Consider the following 23,766-nt stretch of genomic DNA (forward strand, 5'->3'; position numbering starts at 1 on the left):
CAATCTTTCCCCCACCCCATCTGTGCTCTTTCAGTGACAAGCCTTAGTTTTGTATTAGTGGGACCTTGGTATCCACTGGGGTTTGGTTCCAGAACCCCCACTGATACCAAAATCTGTGGATGCTCAAGTCCCATTAAATACAATGGACAGTAAAATGGTGTCCTTTATATAAAACTGCAAAATTGTGGTTTGCTTTTCAGAATTGATGCATTTTTTTAATATTTCCAAGCTGTGGATGACTGAATCTGTGGATAAGGAATCTAAGGACATGGAGGGCTGGCTGCCCCCCTACACAGCTTGCCCAGTTCCTCCCTTCAGTGCCTCTTTGAACCCCTTGCCATCACTTTTGAGAAATCTTGAACAGGTAAGGTGCCAAAGGACTGGAGAAAGGCAAACATTGTTCCTCTCTTCAAAAAAAAAAAAAAAGGGGGGGGGGAGAACGTCCACATTACAAACCAGTTAATACCAGAAAAATATTAAAACAGATTAAAACAGGAGTGTTTGCAGGTATTTTGATGACAAAGAAGACAATGCAAAGGCAGCCTTATGATGGCAAGTTTCTTTAGTGTTTGACTTGACTAGGATCACCCAGTGGATTTATATGGCCAAGCCGGGATTCAAACCCTGGTCTCCAAAGTTATAGTCCAACACTCAAACCAGTAAGTATATCATGATACATTTACCTGCTGACAGATACTGTTTATCTCAGAGGGTCTTACATTTGAGTACACAGTTACTGGATTGCACTGTAATCTGCAGGATTGGGAAGTGTAGGGAATTCCACTATATGTGAATACAATTTGTTCATATGTGCATCAGTGTAACGAACCTGTGCATTTCCCTTGTGTGCATACATATTTTGATCTTCAATATTCCATTTAAGACTATGAACCATGGGAGGAAAATACTTATGAGAAGTTTATTTAGAGAGATATTTTTAAAATTCATCTTAAGAGGAGGAAACTGCTACACAGCACTGAGTCATATAGGAATGCAGCCTGTTCTTCTTCATTTCAAGGGTGCTATTGGATTCCTCTATGTTTTTATCTGGATTTAATTAATGTGGCCTAAATACCCAGTTCCCATCTGCTCTTAGAAACTAAGCAGTGTCAGCCTAGGACAGACCTCCAAGGAATACCAGGTGCTGTAGGCTACATTTCATAGGACTATAACCTGCTTCCTTCCTAGGATGCTGTTTTCCTTAGTGTATGTTTTCTTCAATCACTGGAGCATAAGGCAGGAGGGATGGAGTACTTGCATCTACTATGTAAAATGCCATACATGATCTACTGAAAGCAGGACACAGCATTCTGCTCGCAATACTTCTGCTTTCCAAAAATGTTTTTATTAAAAGGGAGACTTGGTAGAGATCAGTCCTTCAGAAGGAAACACAGCTATACATCAGATATACAACACATTTACAATAGGTTACTACAGTAAAAATTATATATATACACAGCATGAAAAAAAACTTTATTACTTCAGAGAGAAGTTTTAAGACTCCAGTCACAAAGTATACATAAAACTAAAGCAAAAAAATCAAATAACTTATACACTGGACAAACAACAGTTTCAGTATTAGACTTAACTGATCCAAATACCTGTGCAAATGAACAGTATGGCTTTATACAGTATGTTTTAATGCAGTGATATAATCCACACACTTTATTCTATTTAGCCATGTGATTTGTATCACATAAAAGACTTGCAAGTTTCTTTGTGCCTGCCCCTTCCCCACAAAGCAAGTACAGAAAATAATGTACGTGTAATACAACACTGGAGTATTCTACCATATTTTGTGCTAGGAGCTTCAGAGTGTATCCACCTACAGTTAACAGCACAATGGCTACACAAACTTGACATTTTATTTGGTGGCCATTTGTTTGCCTCAACTAAAAGTCACCTCTTTAAAAAGTATACAGCCTGCTAGTTTTTAGAACAGTTACTGCTGCAAGACAGAGGTGGGCAACAAGTTGTGACCTCCAAATGTGCAGACTGCAGTTCTCAGCATATCTCACCATTGGCTCTATTGGTTAGGGCTGATGAGATCTGTAGTCCAGATGTGCTGGACTGCAGTTCTCAGCATTTCTCACCAGTGGCTCTACTGGCTAAGGCTGATGAGATCTGTAGTCCAAAAGCAACTTTCATCTGTGCCATAAGGAAACAGCACTAGTGTAAAATATGAACCATCACAGATACTTGAATGTTGCAAGAACTGTGACTATGTAGCAAAATTCAAGTGTATGAACCAAGTTTTACTTGGCATGTAAGACTACACTTCCACATTTTCAGTTCTCAAAAATATCAACTACAAACAAATTCTTTGTACTTTTTGAAATCTGAGTTAAGTAGCGAGCAGCACTTGCAAGTTTTTCCCCTCATAAAACTCATCAAACATACAATAACAAATACCTAATAGGAACCCACAAGGTAAATGCTACCCAACAGAATTATTCACTTGTTCAAGTTTCAGTCACAACTTAATTTCTACTGAGTTTAAGAGACAATATTTATATTTAAAAGGCAAGTGAAAATATTCACCCCCTTCAAAAAGAAATAAAAAGAAATAAAAAACAAAACCCAGACTTTGGGATTGAAAACAGTTTCTTTTGTGCAACAGAAGCATTCCTAGAATGGATTTCTGTTTACAGAAAGCATGTGTTATGTAGAGAGAAAATGCACCAATTTCTCCTTCCCTCTATAGCCCCCAGTATCTTATTATTTTCCCCACTATTTTGTAGGGATCCAATTACCCCACCTCCCAGTGCAGATTTTGAGAAAGGCATAAAGGCCTGTATGAGAAAAAGAATTGCTGAAAATCACCATCACCTTTACTCTGCCTGGAGAATCACTCTAGCACCCTCTTGTGGGTAGAAAGGGCTCTTCTGTCTTATCAAAAATATTCTAAATCCAGTACTCTGGCAGCAATCCTAAACATGCAAACCTATGTGTGTTCTGTTAAATCTATAAGTCAAGAGGTTTAACAACCGGAAGAAGTTTTGATGTTGCCATTGGATTCTTTGGAGATCCTCTGTAGCGAGTCTTTATTTCTACTGTTTTCCTGAGAACACACTTATCAGGTGTAGCACTTGCGGCATTTATGTTTGTGTTCATTTTTGCAACAGTTTTTGGTGCTTCATGATTAGTTAGGTCCTCAAGGGCAGATTTGGAATGATTTGCAGTAGTCACTGTCTCTTTGCAGCTTGTATCAGGTCTGCTGGCTTGTTCTAATGGATGTATCAGTTGTTGGAAGGGTTTGGAAGATCGAGCAAACTGATCACATGTAGACATCTGCTTGCATGTTGGTTCAGAAGGCAGAGATGAAGCTGTAGAGGTTTTAGACATGCTTTCTGCACAAGAGGACAGTGCAGTTTCATAGCTGACTGATCTAACAAGAGAAGGACAGTCAGCAGCTTTCATTAGTTTAGAAGTAACTTTATGCTTGTTGGCTTCCAAGAGGGAGTTCATCTTCCTTATAGAATGACGGACAGGGGTGCGTTGGAACTTAAGAGGTGGCTTTGTTTTGGTTGCAGAACACGGTTCATTTAATGAAAGTTTGTTGAACCAATGTATGTGGTCAGCAACCTTTCCAGAAGGGGAAAGTTTAGATTTTTCACATATATCCACGTGCAAGGCCTGTTTGCCATTTTTGTCTCCATCTCCTGGTAACAGCAAGGAAAGTTCTTTTGATTCACAACACATTCTAGTCTCTGGCTCTGATTTGCAGTATATAGGTTCTTTAACTTCAATCAATCTTTCTGTGCTAAATTGCTCAGTGGATTCCAGTATTTCCTTTTGCAAAGTACTTGTGCCTTGTAACTGGAGGTGTGGAGAAGTCCTTGTAATCAGCTGGTCCTCTTGCACTGAGCCATCACTTTCACGTAGCTCATGGATTTCAAGATCTGTCTTGGCATTATTTGGGGACAGTGATCCCTCCACAGAACTGGTTTTATCTGTACTTGACAGACATTTGTCAATTTCACTTGATTCATAAGCAGAGTTTGTAAACAGAGTCTTCTGCTCTACATTTGATATTTTCTGAGCTGTACCTTTAAAGTGATGCCTCTCTAGATTAAGGTCTGTAAAGCACATTGTTCCTCCTGTTGAATTTGATTTTGAAGACTCAGTTTCAAATAACTTATGAAGATTGCTTCCAGATTCAGAAAATGCTTTCTTAATTTTCAGTAAAGTGTCTGTAGTCACATTATTTTCATCTTCGCATAAGGATGTTTGTCGTTTATTGCTATCCTGTCTAGTTCTTGCATCCACAATTTTAAATGGAATGACTGGCAGTTCTTTGACTGTAAGAGCAAGCTCTGAGGAAGAGGCTGCTACTTCACATCTTGCCATTGACGCAGTACCTCTACTACCAGTTCCCTGAGATTCTGTGGTATTTGGGCCAGTCCAGGACATTCGATAGCTTGCATCATTATGCTTTACAATTTTCAAGTTTTCCTCTGATTTGCTGATGTCTTTGGAACCTAAAAAAAGTATTGTTTTTAATCTCAGCAAGTTATAATCATGCACATTACACTAACGTCAATATTATAGTTTCCATATATTATATCACTGTAATTATTTGGCCCTCCACATTTAGAGCTTTGACTTTTGCAGATTTAATTATTTGCGGGTTTAATTAATATGCTTTCTCTAGGAATCTCTAGGTCCTCCAGAGAAATTCTGATGGAAGTTGACCATAGAGTTGCACCGAAGGACCTAAAGATTCCTAGAGAAAACATTTCTCTAAGCATTTGTAGGTCCTGCAACATGATTCTATGGTCAAAATCTGGCAGATGTTGACTACAGAGTTCTGCTGGAGAACCTAGAAATTCCTAGAGATCTGTTCTCCCAGGTTTAAAAAAGTACTATTTATTTATTTGCTGTTTTTTCACTTTCACAGGGGCCCTGTGTCCCTAACCCCAGTGAATGTAGAGGGACAAGTGTACATTGGTGCACAGTAAAATAAATGCCCATTTGGTGATACTAAAGGCGGCCCTGTATTGAGAAAATATAAATATAGTAGTTACACTGCTCTGTTCTCCCTACCACCAACTGGGATACAACAGTGCCTGTTACATTCATAATCTCTGGCTCTATTTCAGATTTTAAAGAGAAATCTCAATTTCTGGGGGGGGGGGGGGGAGAGGAGGGGGAATTCTTCAACATAATCAAAATGAAAGTGCCATACATAAATATATTAAAGTAATTTGTTGAGTTACTTTTTGCACTACATAAAATAGTGCTAAGCGATCATATCAATGTGCACATATGTCTGTGAACTGCCATACCCTGTCCCCTAAATGTCTTAGTCTCACTTGAAAAAGAGAAAGAATATCTAAAGTACACAATGGAAGCTCAGGAACACACAATAGCTGCTCACTCTGAACTCTTTGAGAACACAGAAATGTCCACCCATCTCAACTTCTACTATGCATTAAGGCCAGACAGCTGAGACAAATCTCAATCCTAACACTGACTGTTTATCATAAGAAGGCAAACTCCCAGGAAAATAACTAAAACATTACAGTGATGACAAGATTATTGGTATAAGTAAGGAGTGGAGCAGCATTTTCAAGTGGAATAGGCATGAGGTACTTCCTTAATTACTGTTTGCAGGGCTGTAATGAAGCAGACAGGCAGCATTTTCCTGAACAAGAGTAGGGTTAAAGAACACAAATGGTAAATGAGCCATACACCCCAAGTATCCAAAAGTAATTTTTTTGTACTGAGAAAAAGGTTCTATAACTGAACCTCGAACGTTGCTACAAAGATGAAAAATTTCATGTATCCACTTAACAAGCCTTATTTACCTTTGTTATAGACTCACCAACATATGGGCTTAATAATGTACCTTTCTTCACAGAATCTAATCCATTTTCCATGTCCTGCTGGCTTGCAAGTCGACGACCAATATTTTCAGATCTGTTACTAGCAGGATGCTCCATTGCTGTATTCTTTTCACATACAAAAAGAACATTTAATAATTGATCCCACAAATGATTGTATGTATGTGCTAGGAATGCAATGGAAAGGTTTTGTTTGCTTTCTCTCATCCCCATGGTAATAGAAGAGAGCTTGCGAATTTGTGGCAGTGGTAGAATAGCTAACCAATCCACAGGTCTCTGAGATTCACAATATTACAGTTGTCCCTCCATATTTGTGGCTTTGACTTTTGTGGATTTGATTATTTACGATTTTGATTAATATATTCTCTCTAGGAATCTTAGGTCTTCCAGCACAACTCTGCCAGAGGTTGACCATAGAGTTGTGCAGGAGAACCTTGAAGTTCCTAGAGAAAACACTTCTCTACACATTTGTATGTTCCTCCTGCATGATTCTATGATCAACATCTGACATATGTTGATCACAAAATTACACTGAAAGACCTGGAGATTCCTAGACAGGCGTTTTCTCAGTTAAAAAGAACATTTTTTTTTAATTTGCAGTTTTTCTACATTCACACAGGTCCTTTATCCCTAACCCCAACAAATGTGGAGGGACCATTGCACAATATTATGAACTCTGGATGGGAAAGAGCAGAAGCTGGAGACATAGACAAGAGGATTGTGGAAAGAGTTGTACAGGCAGATGGCAGGTACTGGGAATCAAGAAACCCAAGGCTCACAAGCAGATGAGTCAGGCAGACAGAAAAAGCACTGGCAAAAATGATCATGCAACTGATTAGTGGTCTTAAGTGTGGCATATCTTTGGTCACATATAGGCTGATGTAAACTAGCTGCTCAGCTTCCCAATGAGAGTAACAATCCTATACAAGTAACTTGTAAAAGTGATTTGTAAATGAAGGATTATAAACAGCATAAGATTACCAGAGCCAGACAACTCTTGCCTCCTCTCCTTCCTACACTAAACCAAGCATATGGAGTCAACAGACTTACAGGAGACTGAGAACTGGGAAGATGTTTCCTTTTATATCTATCTTAGCATAGCTCATCATCCAAAAAGCTGCTTTAATTGGTTGGTCATCATCCTTCCTTTTACATGTGGGTTATGACACTGCTCTCAAATCAGTAAAACAAACAGTATGGAATATTGCTTTTTGTGACGTTTGGGCTCATTCATTCACATCTTGCTCACCGAGCACAAACAATATACAATATGTTAGACCTTTATCTAGCCAACTATTTAAAGATTTTGACTGTTTATTATAATAGACTGTTTACCAGTTTAATGCTTTTCTCTCTCCCAGGTAGATTTGTTGGTGTCCTTTACAATGCATGTCCCTGCGTAATCAGGAAGTAGAATCCTCGAAACACATTCTTTTGTTTTGTGGATTCTACAAGGAAGCTCAACAACACATGATTAATCCATTAATGACAAATCCACCAGGAAAATCTGCCCAATTTCCTGCCAAATTCTTATTAGAATATTCCCAGCATGAGTTTGGTTGGTATCAGATTTTTGTCTGAGGCAGTCAGGATCAAAGAACAGCTAACTTTTCTATTAGGGGAAATGTCTGAAATAAGGACTGTCTGTATGAACTGACCCATTATTTCTCTGGAGAACAGTGTCTGAATCCCTGCTCAGCCATGAAACCAACTGGGTGACCCTAGGCAAGTCACACTCTCTCAGCCTCAAGCGATGGCAATGGCAAACCCCCTCTGAAGAAATTTGCCAAGAAAACCCTGTGCTAGAATTGCCATAAGTCAGAAATGACTTAAACCACAAATCCTTATGCTCTTAATTTATTTTGCATGTGGTGAATTTGATTTTGTTGGGTCTCTGGACCATAAAAAAGAACTGTTGTTCTAATGAGAAATATACACCATACCTCTTTGCTGCTTTTTCCCAGAATGAACTTTAATCGCAGTGACCTGCGTACCATTTCTTTCCGACTAATTTTAGGAGAAAAGCAACCCATTTTTCCAGAGTCAGCCCTGAAAGTATGGAGAAATAAGCTTTTTAAACACTGTTCTCAATATTTGATACTTTAGTAGTGGAATCAACTAGTTTATATAAAATAAAAGAGTCAGTCTTTTAAGAATAAGCAGTATTTACATCTAGAGGAAAGCAAAATTGAAACACTATGTAAAGTACTGTCACAATGACTTAAATCTTACTGAAGAATGAATAAGAGAAACAGTACAAAGAGAAAACAACAAAATCATCAGTAACTTTCAAAGAACCAGGGCAGAGAACTCTGTACATTTACATTATTTCATTTATACATTGACTAAGATCTATTTACTTTTTTTAGTTATTACAAAACAGATAATATTCTCCTTTTTGATGCAGTAGTGTCAATGTTTTGACAAGGTTACCTCTGCACTTTTTTGCTGGCAATTCTTTTGCTTCTTCGACTCCCTATACTAGGGAGGTGACTTTCACCAGTGACTGAGACAGATAGTGAATTTTGAGATGCTTCAAGTAATATAGGACTTGATTCAAACTGAACTGTAGAAGAGAGGATTAAAGAAACAGGTGCTGATATTAAATTACCTATAGTTCAACCTTCTGCACTGCAATTTTACAAATATTATGAACAAAGCAAAACTCTCAACTAGTTAAGATGTAGACAGTATTTAAATAGTTATTACTCTACCTGATCCAGGCGTTGAGCTAGTGCTGAAAAGAGTATTTGGTAACAGTTCAAGACCCATGTTATGCCTGATAGATCGTCTTTTCTTACTAGAGAAGCCTTGAGAAGAATCAGCAGGATATTTACGCTTACAATTTGGTGTAACAATCACTGGAGTCACCGGAGGAATTACTGTAAAGAGAGTGATAACTGCAATAAAATGGCAAACTAATTCATAGAATATAACTGTTGTATAGTTGAAAGAATGGAGCTCTATTTGCAGAAGTCAGCAGCAAGTCTGGCACTAAACATGTTGATATGTGAAAATTACTAGAAGAGAGAAATTAAGAGAAAGTGTGTAAGCAGAAGAGACTTTTTAAAAAAACCATGTACTGCTGATTCAGTGATATTTATTCAAGCCTGTGTGCACTTAGAACAATTTGTTTTTCCTGTTTGCTCCTTCAAGCTTCTGTCACAGATGACAAATATATAGAGCCATGCAAAAAAGTTACAGTAGAAAATATATCAGAGAAAGCAATGTTTCTCAAACAGCATGTAACCTTTGCTGATTAACCTGGCTGAACACTAGCCCATGACACCCAAGCTTTAGTAAGCAGAAATAAAAAGCCATCTAGCTTTCAGCATTATATTAAGAACATTTCCATTATCAATGTGACAGAAATCTAAGAAATGCCATAAGCAAGTCAGTATTTATAGACATGCTTGCATACTGATCTGTCTTGAGATGATGATATGCTGTGCTTCATGCAAATGTGCTATACCTACCACATCTGCCTTTCTGAGGTGTAGTGGAGGGTGTTCTGTTAGATTTAAATTTATTCAGTGCTCCACTAACAACATCTGAAATTGAAGACACCATGCAATAAAGTGTTTAGTTGGAACTTTAATTTGTTCCATTTCTAAACACAGAAAACACTGTTTATTATAGAAAGGATAAAATGTGACTTTTTAGAAGTATGCCCATTTGGAAGCCCCTTTCAGAGGAAGCATAATCCCTCTCAGAGTAAAGTAAATTGGTCAAAACTTTGCAATTATTAAAATAACCAGTCAGTTTCAAAGATGCTGCTCAATTCCATCATTTCCCAACACCCATTTATTCCATTTCATCTGATATGCACAAGTGTTATATAAGCATGTTTTTAAATTCAAAATCCAATTTCCTTCTTACTGCATGAGATGGGACATGGCAGAAGGACAGGTTGCTAATCTGTAACTGTAGTTCTTCAAGTGGTCATTTGTGAACTCACACACTGGGCATTCTGTGTCTACAAAAAGCATCTTCAGAACCTTCTAGAATAGACATACAAGTTTTTGGCAGTAGCTCTGCCCACCCTCCATCATAATCCTCCCTGTTCCCACTCATTTTACTCAGTTCCCATGGATGCCACATACAGGCTCCTATGCACCAAAGATGCAGGACACTCATGGGGGGGAGGAGGATGGGAGGGTTTGTGCGCGTTCACAGATGACCACTCAGAGAACTACAGCAACCTGTCCTTCTTTGTAGTCTCTGTGACTCACACACTGGGGAGACTACCAAGCTACTCACACAGTTGGTGGGAGTGTCATGCTAAAAAAAGAAAGAAATGTAATCTTTAACAGAATTAATGTACTGATTACAATGTAATGAAGCTCTTACCAAATACATGAACTTTAAGAGTTACTTAAAATGTGAAAAGAGCATCCAGTCTACAGGGTGAATGTGATATAAAGGCCAATGGTTGCAACCATACAGCAGTCTTACACACATCTTCCAAAAGAATGCCACTCAGAAAGGCAGAAAAAGCTGCTACTTCTCTCATCAAATGTGCTTGGATTTGAGTCAGCTTGGATCTTTCACCATCAATTCATAGACAAGATGAAGCATGGAGGCCACCTATTTTGAAAACTGTTGCGTCGAAACAAGCTGGCCAAGTTTCAAAGTTGAACAGCAGACAAAGAGTTTCTTAACTCTTCCTTGAATTCAATGTCCGATTGGTGTAGAAGGCAAGGGCCTAACAAACATCCAAAGGGTGAAGTCATAAGAAGAGTTCTGCATGAATGTGGGCAGAATAATCTCTTGGTTCAAGTGAAACAACAATACAATACAACTTTTGGTGGGAAACAAATGTCAGGATGGAGAACAACTTTGTCCCAGTGAAAACTACAAGTAGGGTGCACAGCTTGCTAACTCTTCAAGCAGAAGTTATTGCTACCAGGAAGGCAGTCTTTCAGGTGAGTAGCTGAAAATCACATATAGCCACAGGTTCTAACAATTTCTTAAATAGCTGCAACAGGACTAGATTGAGACTCCAGGTGGGGTCTGCCCCAATAACAGAAAGTGTAGGTTCTGGAATTCCTTCAATAATCTGCACTAAGGAATCAAGAAAGCAAGGGGAAGACCACTGAGTTGCCAACAAAAGGAGATGGAAGACAAATAGCAACACATAGATGACAAGAATTGAGTCCTTATGGGAAAGAAGGAATTTGAGGATATGTCTAATTCGTGACTGGCAGCAAAAAGTCCTTTCGATGAGAGGATAGCTACAAACTTGTTCCAATTGTATAGATAGGATTTTTGAGGGGAAGGCTTGTGGGCATCCCGTAAGACAAGGAGTATTGAATCCAGCAGATCAGTCATCCTCGGATCCTCCACACCATCAAAGGCAAGGTCTCTAACTCCAGGTGGCAAGCCTGGCCCTCGTGAATTGTGAGAAGATCTGGACAGAGAGATAGGTGCACAAACTACTTTTGGGCTAGACAAAGGGGTGCAAACCAGAGCTGTCTTGGTCATCACTGAGTGATCAGAGTGACATTTGCCTTATTTGTTTAGGCACTGCCCTTATATTTGTTTTGACACTACCCTGGTGATCAGTGGAAATGGAGGAAAGACATATAGAAGAGGTCCATTCTATTCAAGAAGGAATGCATCACTGATACCCTTTTCCTTTGGTTCTGAAGCAAAATTGGCTGCATTGGTTGTTCAACGGGAATGCAGAGGTTCACTTCCAGAAAGCTCCACCAGTGAAAAAAACATCGAGCCACATGCAGATGTAGTCTCGATTTGTGACATGAATCTGACAATCTGCTCAGTTCATCAGCTAGAATACTTTTGTTCATAGGGAGGTGAAAGGCTTAGAGGGAGATCTTTCTGTTGACGCATCAATCCCAAATTCAGATTATTTGTTGAAGCAGCATCTGAGGCTGCATTCACATGGCAAAAACAAAACGAAACCAATTTCAGGCTGCTTTAACTGCCCTGACCCAATGCTAGGGAATTCTGGGAACTGTAGTTTTGTGAGTCATTCAGCCTTCTCTATTAGAGAGTCCTGGTGCCACAATAATTTCCAGGATTCCCTAGCAGTGAGCTAGGGCAGTTAAAGTGGTCTCAAATCACTTCATACCGAGGTAACAGTAAAGAACAATCCACGGGGTAAGAGAAAGAATGGCCAAAAACAAGCCAAGAAGGATTTCTGGTTGGATATGGTGGACTCGTGAGACGTTTCTACAGCAGCAGCAGGTAAGAACTGATCACTCAGGGTAGTGGGAGGACTGTCAGGTAATTAAGAAATGTCTTAATGTCTTAAATGTCTCCCTGGTAAGGGAGACTCAGAGGGGTTTTATTAAGTTCAGAAACTGGACTCCAGGCCTTCAAGAAAAAAACAGGACAGAGCAGGACACGAAACGAACCATGGCTGCAGTACAGGTTACTGCCTTGTGGTGGTCCGGAATGCCACCAACTTTTTTAATTTTAATTTTTACTATTTCGTTAGGATGCAATAAATGGAGCTTCTGCCAAGGGCAAATGCAAATCCTTTTTTTGCTGGTTAATTTTGTACTCCACTGAAAGAGCAGCTTTAGAAAGGTTATGCACCTGAGAAGTGAAAAAGCTGAGAAAAGTGACAAATTGCAACCACTGTGAGAAATTTCTCTTTTCTTTTTGTTTTGTCTGCAATTTAGTGGAGCAAATTAGGTCAAAGTTGGAGGCAACTGAGTAGGAAACTAACACAATTCGAATGTTTTCAAGCTGACAAAGGATGAAAAGAGGTGGAGAGAGATATCGCCTGTGCTGGGGAAATACAAAGGGTAAATGCACTGAATTGACTTTTTAGAGATTGTGCAGTTGAAAAGATTATCAGATAATAAGGAAAGATGTAAAATATGCAAAGTACAGTGTGCCTGCGCCATATGCACACGCACTTTACACGGTTTTCACCATACGCTGAAAGCCGCGTGGGGAGAATGGGCAGCATATCCCATAGGGACAAATGTAGGCGCACGCCCTTGGTGCGTGCGTGCCACTGCACCACCATGTGCACAAGGCCCATTCATTTAAATTGGGCTCAAGTATGTGGGGGAGTCTGGAACGGATCCCCCATGTAAAGAAAGGGCATACTGTAATTTGATGAACTAAAGTGTAGACTTAGATTTAAGCCCCTAGAACAGTTAACATCAAAGGGATACAATTGTGGTTGCCTTCTGTATAGGCAGTTCAAGAAGAAATTTATCCAAATATTAATGCAATAGGCATAGGGCTTGTTAACTCAAAATTTGAAGAGATCCTAGCTTCTGAAAACACATGTAAGACGTCTCAGCTGTATAAACGTTTTCTTCAACTTGAGATGGAGCATGAAGTGATTAAAGAATCAATGGTAAAATCAGCTCAGAACATTAAGCAGAATATGCAATTAGCTCAGTGGGAAAGATCATGGAAGATAAGGTTAAAATATACTTTGAGCTATGACCTGAAAGAGAATTTTTATAAAATGCAGAATTGGTGGTATCTTACGCCTTTTAAATTAGCCAAAATACAAAAAGGAGCCTCAGATAAGTGTCACTCAGGAGATGCTGTTTGACAACAAGCCATTGCCATTCTTCAGCAAGCCACCGGTTTCTTCTTGTGAAAATGTAACTGAAGAACCCATCCAATTTTTTTTAAAGAAAACCAGGGTTTGAAATCATAGGGATATCCTCCAAACAGAAGATGGTTTCCACTCTGAATCAACTGACAAATGTAAAATACAATGAAAGTATCTACAAGGGGAGGAAAGCCATCACACCGATCCCTGGACCCCCTCCTTATATGTTTATTATTTAAAATACCTAAAGAGGACTTGAGCATGCCTTCCAAAGAGTTAAAAAAAATTAAGCATGAAAAGCTTGCTACCCAAACTCACAACCTAAACACAGTTTATTAAAATTAAATAACCCCATTAATTTTTAATGTAAGAACATTATTTTAGCTGTATGTTTGCTATTGTACGGTTACTATCCCATTCTTACTAAAAACAAAAACAAAATTTTGGTAGTGAACAATTATTTAACCCACCTCCTATGCTTTGCTTTCTCCTCCTCATGTGTTCACGAGGAGTTTCGATTTCATTTTCTCCACAATCTTGCAGTGAAGGCATAGAGATGGTATCATCAATACCAAGCAGAGCGGGTATCTTTTCCAGGATAACCTTTGGAAAATGTCCTGAAAATAAGGAGCGATTATGAATGTTATGTAAGGAATAACTTAACTGAATAAAAAACTCAAGTTCCTGTAACTGAGTGTTACAACCTTACCTATTTTGTCTGCATGATCAATGAATGTTTGCAGAACTGCAGCCTGCAAACGAAGTTTCTTCTCTGTCATCTTGTCAGGTTCACTTGATTGCAAGAGATTTGGAACAAAAATTACTGCCAGGTTGCTACTGTCCATTTTGTTTTCAGCAGATCTGAAAAAATATCCAAAAACAGAATTAGTGTCAGACACTTCATTCTCATTGCCTTCAGTGTCAATTAGCAATTTTAGATTTATGCAGTTAGAATTTCTGTTGGCCAATGTCCTCATCATCCCTACATCTGAAGAGCACCTATCCATATGCTGTTACCACTGCAGGTATTTTCTAATATTTTTTAAACTACTTTAGCACAAGTTTCTGTTCTCAAGGTTTGTGCCATCTTGGGCAAGAAAGAAAAAGTAACAAATATAAATTTATCTCAAAAGCAAAGACACACCTGAAGAGATCATAAAGAGCATGAGTGGTTTCAACTAGAGAATATATTTCCCCAGTTTCTCAATAGTTACATCAAGCTACGTAACCTCCAGGTCATGTGGAACCATTTGCCCCTTTGGAAAGGGGTTAGCATGGGACTGAGAAGGGTGATGTTTTAAACCTTCTATTGAGGAAACTATAAAGTATGGAGGAAGGGAGGGAAATGTGGGGAAATAGTACATGAGAAGCATGAATAAAGGGGAAAAAAACTTGTTTTCCCTTTATTCCAGTAGTTTCCAGGTAAAGGGCTGAATATAACATTTAAACCATATTAAGTGTGCTTCCCAGTCCCATCATTAATTGTTATTTTGGGTTGTCAGTGGGTATAAATGAAGTATTTATACAACATGTAGAACTAACATAATTTACATTTATTTCTATAAAGTTCTCTTTATAAAACCACACAAAAATTCTAAATCAGATCCCAGACCAACGAAGATAGCAGAAAACTTTCCAATTAAATATTTTCCCCAATGTCTACATCTACCACAAAATTCTCACAATCACCACATTGTAGAGACCTAATCATAACCATAACATTCCTTGCATTTCCATTTACCTTAGAGACACATTTTTGAGGAACTTGAAAAAATATCTGAGTGTATCAATTTGTCTTTCATTTATAAGACATGAAAGCAGCAGTGTTGCAGAAATCTTCTCCTCACTGTTGAGTTGCTGGGCTTTGATGAGAGCTTCTTGTAGCTCATTTGGAAGGATGGGCTCAGGCAACTCCCTGAAGAACTGCTTCAGAAGCCCTGCAACATCACAGGGCTGTGCAGTAGACAGGCCACTTTCACCTTGATCCAGTTTAGTCTGGCAAAGGAGGAAGAAAAGATATAGCCACTACAAGTCAGAATTATATTGAGTGGATCACATACGAGAGAAAGCAATATACCATCAAGAAAGAGTGTGCAGACTTTTGTAACATCATATCTGTTGAGGCATTCAGAAGCATATCTACTGAGATCATTTTAATATATTACTTAATTTTATTCTACATTTCCCCAATGACAAGCCCTATATTTATACAGCTATACTTGGGAGTCCCTCAAAGATGTTTAAAAGTAACAGACATGGGGGAGGGGGAATTGTATCATACCTTTAATGTTTTCAAGCGCATAAATGATCCAGATTTTCTGAAGAGCCCCTCAGTATGAACGTGCTCTTCCAAGTATTTACAAGCCTCAACCAAAAAGCTGGGGAGAGAAGGATAAAGAATCAGCACATTTGGCAGTAACAATTCAACATGGATAAATTTTTCTGATGAATATAGTGACAGCTTAATGAGCCATCATAATCTCCAAGTTGTAAACAAGGAGTGGGACTAGTGTGGCACACAGCCCTAAAAGGTTGTTTTTGAGGCCCCTGTACGTCCCACAGCCCAGCAAAAAAGATTTTGTTTGCTTGTTTTGTTAAGCATTTACTTTAAAAATAGTTCACCAAACCCCCAGGAGGCAAGGGAACAATTTCACCATACTTTTGCCCTTGTCGGATAGCACAGTTAAGTCTTTTAGTACCTCCCTCCCCCCAAAAAAGTAGAAAATAAAATCAGGGGGGCACCGAAAGATATGTGAGCCTTCAAGGTCTCAAGCCACTCTAGAAACCAGCTCCTTGGCTATCTGTCTCTGTTGTAAGGAAGAAGTGTATTTAAAGGCAAGCTGGAAGTCTATTCTTCAACATCTGGGCAACACAGGACCTGTCCCACAGCCGCTTCTCAAAGATAACTTAACCAAAGAAATAACTGAACAAAGCCCAAAGTATTCAAAAACTTCTAGTGCCCTTTCTCTGCCTTATTACAACAAAATTCATTAGTTTAGTCCTAAGTAGCATAAACCCACCCTGCATATGCTAAAAGCCACTGTACATGTCCTTTAGACAAAGTTACAGACTTTAATTACCAAGGTATATGTCCATATTCAGGCACAATCTGGTGAGGTAATTCATGAAGAGGTATCCCAAAGATTTTGCCCTACGGAGAAAAGGATAAAAACATTTAAATAAGATATTACAGAAGAATCAATTTTTGACCCATCATGGCGCAGTGGTTTGAGTGTGGGACTACATCTCTGGAGAGCAAGGTTCAATTCCCAGCCCAGCCATGAAACTCACTGGGTGACCTTGTGCAAGTCACATGCTCTCAGCCTCAGGGGAAGGCAAAGACAAATCTTCTCTATAATATAAACCAAATGAATGAGCATCATATCTGAGGATACGTAAAATTTCTATATGCTTCTAGCATATTATAATTTCATCCCAATATGGGAAACTCTGGTTTGTATAAACTATGTTTAATTAGTAAGTCAGGATCCTAGTTTGATATGCCATGGCATAAGCAACTAGTTTCCCGTATTTACCAGTACACATCAGATTCATCACAAATATCAATCAAAACTGTCATATTTTCTCCTTTCATATGTGATGGGGAATGCAAGACCAAGGTTAGCTATAACGCACTCTCATAAAACAATTCACAAGTTATTTTGTCTGAAAAGCTGCTACTGTTTATTACATGGGAACAATTGTTGGCCAGAATATTAGATGAATTGATTTTAATTTTGAAAAGACAGGCTGTATAGCCCAGTTATACCAGTGTTCTATTGCTTATTATATCTAGATCTTCTCCTTCATTTCTAGAATATTTTTTCATTGCAGAACATTTAATTCCCTAAGATTGCTGAAAAAATTCTGTAAGGATCACATCTAGGTCACTTAAACATATGTGCACACGCACACACACACACCTGTTTATATCTATAGATATTATATACCCAGGAGACATAGCTGTAGAAAAGGGCCTTAAAAATCAAGCCTTTAAAATAAACATTACAACAATTGCCAAAGGATTAGCTGAGTGAGTCTACTGCAGCAAAACCAGCAGCCCAGTCTGACTTAAATACTGGCAGTTTATTCTAACATGAGCTTTCATAGACTATAGCACACATCATTAGATACATAAAGAGTTATACATAAAGAACTGCTGCTATTCACACAAACAACTTGATAACCTGCCATAGGATTTGTGGCATGAATCTGACAATATGCTCTCAGTTCATCGGCTAGAATATTTTTGTCACTAGGGAGGTGAAAGGCTTAGAGTGAGATCTTTCTGTTGACGTATCAATCCCAAATTCAGATTATTTGTTGAAGCAGCATCTGAGGTTGCACTCACATTACAAAAACAAAACAACAATCAGTTTGAGACTGCTTTACCTGCCTTGGGTACAGTTCCTCTGGGAACTGTAATTGTGTGAAGACATTTAGCCTTCTCTGTCAGAGAGCTCTGGTGCCACAATAGACTACAGTTCTCAGGATTCCCTGGCACTGAGCAGAGGCAGTTAAAGCAGCCTTAAACCGAATTATTTCTGCAGTGTGTTTTGGACCTCGGTTTTCTAAACCTTTCAACCAAGAGAGCCTTCTCTGAACCCATAAGGGTTTGGGGAAAGGGAAGCCTCCTCTTTGCAGTTATGGAAGAAAGGGAAAAGAAGGCACAATCCTCCTAGCTATGCTTACTCAGAAGCAAGCCTTATTGGGCTCAGTGGGGCTTATTTCCAAGTTAATCCAACTGAACTCTGATATAACATCACTGAATAAACATGCATAGGCTGGGCTGTACACCTCATACCACCCAGTACTGTACACAGCGCGCACTAGAACAGCATATGCTTTGCTGCAAAAGGCCCCAGGTTCAGTTCTTAGTCTCTCCAGGTATGGCTGGGAAACCCTGGAAAGACTCTTCCCTGTCAGTAAGTAGAGTATCTGGACCCATAGGTCATAGCCTCACACAACTGTCTGCAACAGAAGAGCTACAGAATTAAAAATATATAGGACAAAATCACTAAGAAGCAAGTCTCTTGATAAGACATGATAGAATAATGCCCCCCCCCCCACATTTGCTGGGGTTAAAGGTGAAGGACACCAGTGAATGTGGGAAAACTGCAAATAAAAAACACTTCTTTTTACCTAAGAGAACATCTCTCTGGGAATCGCCAGGACCTCCTGTACAACTCTGTGGTCAACATCTGCCAAATGTTGATCGCAGAATCATGCAGGAGGAAGTGCTTTTTCTATTAACTTCAAGGTTCCCCAGCATATTTCTATGGTTAACCTCTGGCAGAAATGCACTGGAGGACCTTATAGTAGACCTAGAGGTTTCTAGAGAGAACATATTAATCAAAACAGCAGACACTCAAATCCGCAAAAGTCAAAGCCTCAAATAGAAAGGGCCAACTGTACACCAACTGCTCCCTGGCCTGTCTCATTATAAGGCAACTTCCAGTTGTTATTCAGTTCATACGCTATCATTTATAGAAGCTTAGGGCAGCTACAAATACAGTTAAAATCCCAAATCCCATCACGTGACAGCAGTCACAAGACCTCACAACCTCTGAGTCACAAGACTCCAGTGACTAAAAGTGTGGAGACAACCAGATCCATAAAGGAACAAGTTCCAAACTAAGGCACCAACAACAACAACATCAATTATAGAAGCCAATAGTTCCGTGTTTTCAGGAAAATGAGTCTCAGGCTGTTCAAGGATGTCTTTAGCACAAATCATTAGATACATAGGCCTGTTACAGACTGCCAAAATAAAGCTGCTTTGGGTCTCTTTGGAGGTATGCTATTTAAATGATGCATGGGTCCTAAGAGTCCGGAGGTTGCGCCAAAGCCACACTCCATTCCTAAGCACTGGAGTGCAGCTTTGGTGCAGCTTCTGGATTCTTAGGATGCATGCATCATTTAAACAGCATCCCTCCAAAGAGACCTGAAGCAGCTTTATTTTAGCAGTCTGTAACAGGCCATAGTGCACCTAGTCTTAGTACATTATTATTACCTAAGGTGGATACAGGAGCAGCCTGCACAGGCATCTGAGGTTTCTGTGCCTACATCCTTTTATATATATATATATATATATATATATATATATATATATTCCTGATGCCACCAAAGAGCATTTTTCCATCCAGAGATGTGTTTTGGTTCTCCAATCACCCCCTAAAGGCCAGGATGACTCCAGAGGAGAGACACTACAGCAGTGCTCTTGCCTCTAACAGTTGGAAGGGTCCCTAAACATTGTGTGCCTTCAAGTCATCTCTGACTGACGTTGAGCCTGCATGGTGCTGCGGTCTGAGTGTTGGGACTAGGACTCTGGGGGCCAGGATTCGAATCCCCGCTTGGCCATGGAGCCCCTGTGGGTTACCTTGGGCAAGTCACACTCTCTCAGCCTCAGGGGAAGGCAATGGCAAGCTCCCCCCGGAGAACGCTTGCCAAGAAACCCCCGGGAGTTGGAGGCATCTTGGAGGCACCCAAGAGTAGCAGCGAGAGAACGCTTTGGCTCTGGCTGCCCCTGGATCCTCTCTTACCCTTCCTTCCCCGGCGGCTGCCGACCGCGTCGGCTTGTTCCTTTTGGCCGCCCGGGTCTTCACCTTGATCCCGTAGGCGGCTCGGAGCTGCTGCTGCACGGCCAACTGGGCCACCTCTCTCCCGCGGCCCTCCATGGCGCCCAGACCCGCTCTCTGCTCTTCCGTCGCCTCCGACCCACTCAAACGGCGCGCCTCGCCACGCCCCCTCTTCCCTGATTGGCTCGCTCCCCCGTTCGAATCCTCAGGACCCCAACGGCCGCCGTCACGAGGGTGGCTACGCGAGTGCCTGAATCTTGTCACGTAGTTCTAGCAGAGACAGCTGAATGTCTCACAAAACTACATTTCCCAGAATTCCCTAGCATTGAACCAAGGCAGTTAAATTGGTCTCAGCTCTACATTTGGGTTTTGTAAAATACTACTACTAATAATAATAATGAGGCAATTGCTGCAAGGGCCTCAAGGCCCTCCCTTTAAGACAAAAACAAAACTTATAGAGAGACAGACAGAAACATTGGAGACAGTTCCTGAGTTTTCTGAGTTCTCTGAGCCTGTGTTTTATAAAGTTTTGTCACAGAGTAATGGAAGAATATCGTTGGTCCCCTTCTTTCTTCCTCAAATGAACAAATAGCCAAGCATTCATTTTTCAGTATGGTTTTTAGGAAGTGAAAATCGGTGTTTCGTGTCTCTCCAAACTGTTTTTTTTTAAACAAAAATAAAATAAGTAACAAGCCCAGAGTTCTTTCTGTCTAACAAAGCTATATAAAGTAGAGCTCGGTATTATTTTGACTTGAAGGCACACAACAACAATAACAACAACAACGTTAGTTTTTTTGTGGGTTTTTCATGCTATGAGGCTGAGTCCTAGAAGGGTTTAAGGAATAAACTCTTCTAGAACATCATGGCCTCACAGCCTGAAACACCCACAAAAAACATGGATGCCGGCCATGAACGCCTTTGACTTCACAAACAACAATGTTATTTCTCTACTCTGTAGACTGGAATGGAGGGAAATCCAGAATGTTCTGCAGGCGACGTGTTGTTCTTGGGTGCCTTCAAGTCGTTTCGGATTCATGGTGACACTTTGGATTTTCTTGTCAAGGTTTGTTCAGAGGAGGTGCGTCTTTGCCTTCCTCTGGGGTTGAGAGAGTGTGACTTGCCCAAGGTCACCCAGTGGGTTGCCATGGCTGGGCAGGGATTTGAACCCTGGTCTCCCAAGCCCTAGTCCAAAGCTCAAACTTTGGTAGAGAAATGTAGTTCACAGCTATACCTACATTGCAAGACTCAGGGATGAAGCCAGGAGAGAGTCTGAATGGTATTTATTCCCATATTTCAGCAGAAAACTATGGGGATATAAGGCTCTCCTTGTTTTCACAACAGGCCTGGGAAACCTTTGGCCTTGCAAGTTAATATTAGACTTCACTTCCAATTATTATTATTATTATTATTATTATTCTAACCAGCTAGGGAGGTAAATGGTACAGAATTATGGGAGCTGTGATCCCACAACACCTGGTCACCCAAAGTCCGCAAAACTGTGATATCTTCATGAATTTTGCATCATTTATTTTTTTGTATTTTAGTTGGCCAAATAGAGGTATAACTTTTGTGGATTTTGGGTGTTATTGTAGTTTGCTATGTGGCCAAAAACAACTGCCCCTGAATATGATTAACCAAAGGTTCCCCAGGTTGGGATTACAAGAAGAAACAACCACTTTTTAATGAACTAATTACAGCATTATATTCTATTTCAGCTTCTCTATATAATCGTGGGGCTTGTAGTTTGGAGAAGCAGCCGATCTTCCTGCCTAAGGATCAAAGCTTTGCTAAGAGTTATTGAAATCCTTGCAGTAACTAACCAGTGAGGGATGATAGCCATCCTGACATGGTGGACCCATATGAAGTGCATTGCTTGGAGGAACAAAGAATCATTTGGAGTCTCACATCAGTTTTTAGATTTTGGCATGACTAATACGTTATTAGGAGCCAGTGTGATGTAGTGGTTTGAGTGTTGGACTAGGACTCTGGAGACCAGGGTTTGAATCCCCACTTGGTCATGAAAACCCACTGTGTGACCTCGGGAAAATCACACTCTCTCAGCCTCAAAAGTTGGCAACAACAAACTCCCTCTGAAGAAACTTGTCAAGAAAACCCAGTGATAGGATCATCTTAGGGTTGCCGTGCATCGGAAATTACTTGAAGACACACAACAACAAAACTATGTCATTAGTTGAGAGCTAGTGTGGTGTGGTGGTTTGAGCACTGGACAGGGAAACCACTGAGGATGTATACACACTGCAAAATGAGACCAGTTTGACACTGCTGTAACTGCCATGTTATTCTGTCAGGTCTGCCAGAGCTCTGGTGTCTAACCAAACTACAAATCCCAGTATTCTATGGGATAGATTCTTGGCAGTTAAAGTGATGTCAAACTAATTGAGTTTTGTAGTGTGGATATACCCTGGGTAACTGTGGGCAAGCCACACTCTCTCAGCCTCAAAGGAAGACAAAAGCAAACCCCTTCTGCACAAAGCTTGCCAAGAAAACCCTTTGACAGGGTCCCCATAAGTTGACTTGAAGGCGGACAACAAAAACAGTATGACACTGAGGCTTTTAACACTGGAGTTAAGCATCTTTAAATAATGGTAGTTCTGCATGCATTGAGTGTCAACTTCAGGATATATTTTTTCTTAAAACTTTAGAAACACAAGGGGATCAGTCATTCACACTTATGTTTTTGAGCTGAATAGATCCGGATTGCTTGATCAATGCGATACCGAATCAAAGTTCACACTACATTTGCCAGTGTCAAAGCTGTCCATGGCAATTTAACCCTGTTGTCGTTCACATTACCATTTGCGTTGATTTAAAATAGAGACGACATTTCAATCATTCTTGGTTGTTGTTTTTTTAACTGCTTTTAGGTATGCTTCCAGATGGGATTCCACGAGGCCACCTTTTGTCAGGAGCTATCTCTGAGAATGTTTTATAAGTGCTTACAATGGCATGGTGTAATTGGTGATCTATTTATCTTTCTTTTTTTATCTTGTCTTTGTTACTATTATTTTAAATAAACACTGTAAATGTGGCCTGTGTTTCCTTCTGGGTCCCATATCAGTAGCAGACACCTCAGATAGCCATCTTTCTCTGATCGTTCAGTTGGTGGTCATTTGGTTAGATTCAACACATTCTTCTCTTCCATCACCACCCAATGTTTGCCAATGTAGGTTTTCATTTGATGTGCCTGATGTATTGTGGACTGTGTTCCACAAAATCTTTGCCATTTTGAATGCTGTTGTTGTTGTTGTGTGCTCATCATTAAATGTGTCATAGGACTTTTTGTATTGTTTTGCTCAAGCAAAGGCCAGCAAATATTCTAGTTACTAACAGTCAGCCCGCGTTATCCATGGATTTTTTTATCCATGAATTCAAGCATCCACGGCTTGAAAATATTCCAAAAAAAGTATAAATTCCAAATAGCAAACCTTGATTTTTCCATTTTATATAAGGGACACCATTTTTCTCTGTCATTATATTTAATGGGACTTGAGCATCCATGGATTTTGTTATCCACAGGGGATCCTGGAACCAAACCCCAGCGGATAACAAGGTCCCACTACTGCTGCTGCCACCATTATTACTACGAATTCTTTGGAGGTTTTTGAACAGAGGCTGGATGGCCATCTGTCTGGAGTGGTTTGATTGTATATTTCTGCACACCAGGGTGTTGGACTGGATGGCCCTTGAGGTCTCTTCCAGTTCTATGATTGTATGATTTTACTAGTGGACATACCCGCGTTTGGAAACACCATTGAACAATGTGAAGTTGAAG

The 23,766-nt window shown here is 39.9% G+C and overlaps 1 protein-coding gene across 3 annotated transcripts; it reads right to left on the reverse strand.

Moving 5' to 3' along the window:
- Positions 1 to 1,452: 1,452 nt before the first annotated feature.
- Positions 1,453 to 20,104, reverse strand: ARHGAP11A (Rho GTPase activating protein 11A). 3 transcript variants are annotated; one of them, XM_089522005.1, is made up of 11 exons: positions 20,001 to 20,104; positions 16,476 to 16,546; positions 15,677 to 15,773; positions 15,137 to 15,390; positions 14,105 to 14,256; positions 13,866 to 14,012; positions 8,561 to 8,728; positions 8,280 to 8,412; positions 7,790 to 7,895; positions 5,828 to 5,954; positions 1,453 to 4,481 (listed from the first exon to the last, which is right to left on the reverse strand). In XM_089522005.1, the coding sequence occupies exons 1-11, from the start codon at positions 20,070 to 20,072 to the stop codon at positions 2,965 to 2,967; spliced, it is 2,844 nt and encodes a 947-aa protein (XP_089378131.1). In that variant the 5' UTR covers positions 20,073 to 20,104; the 3' UTR covers positions 1,453 to 2,964. The 3 variants fall into 3 exon arrangements, with proteins under 3 accessions (XP_089378131.1, XP_089378130.1, XP_089378129.1); XM_089522004.1 differs by having other exon boundaries at positions 5,852 to 5,954; positions 19,938 to 20,104; XM_089522003.1 differs by having other exon boundaries at positions 19,938 to 20,104.
- Positions 20,105 to 23,766: the final 3,662 nt, after the last annotated feature.

Source organism: Sceloporus occidentalis, unplaced genomic scaffold (assembly GCF_023333645.1).
Source record: "Sceloporus occidentalis isolate IW3139 unplaced genomic scaffold, rSceOcc1.0.p SCAF_4, whole genome shotgun sequence".
Lineage (NCBI taxonomy): Eukaryota > Metazoa > Chordata > Lepidosauria > Squamata > Phrynosomatidae > Sceloporus > Sceloporus occidentalis.

Coding starts and splice junctions, on each gene's coding strand:
- ARHGAP11A (XM_089522003.1), bottom strand. CDS start 20,072: ATGGAGGGCCGCGGGAGAGAGGTGGCCCAGTTGGCCGTGCAGCAGCAG. Junction 15,391..15,676: donor TGCGCTTGAAAACATTAAAG/GTATGATACAAT, acceptor CTCCTTTGCCAG/ACTAAACTGGATCAAGGTGA. Junction 14,013..14,104: donor TGATCATGCAGACAAAATAG/GTAAGGTTGTAA, acceptor CCTTATTTTCAG/GACATTTTCCAAAGGTTATC.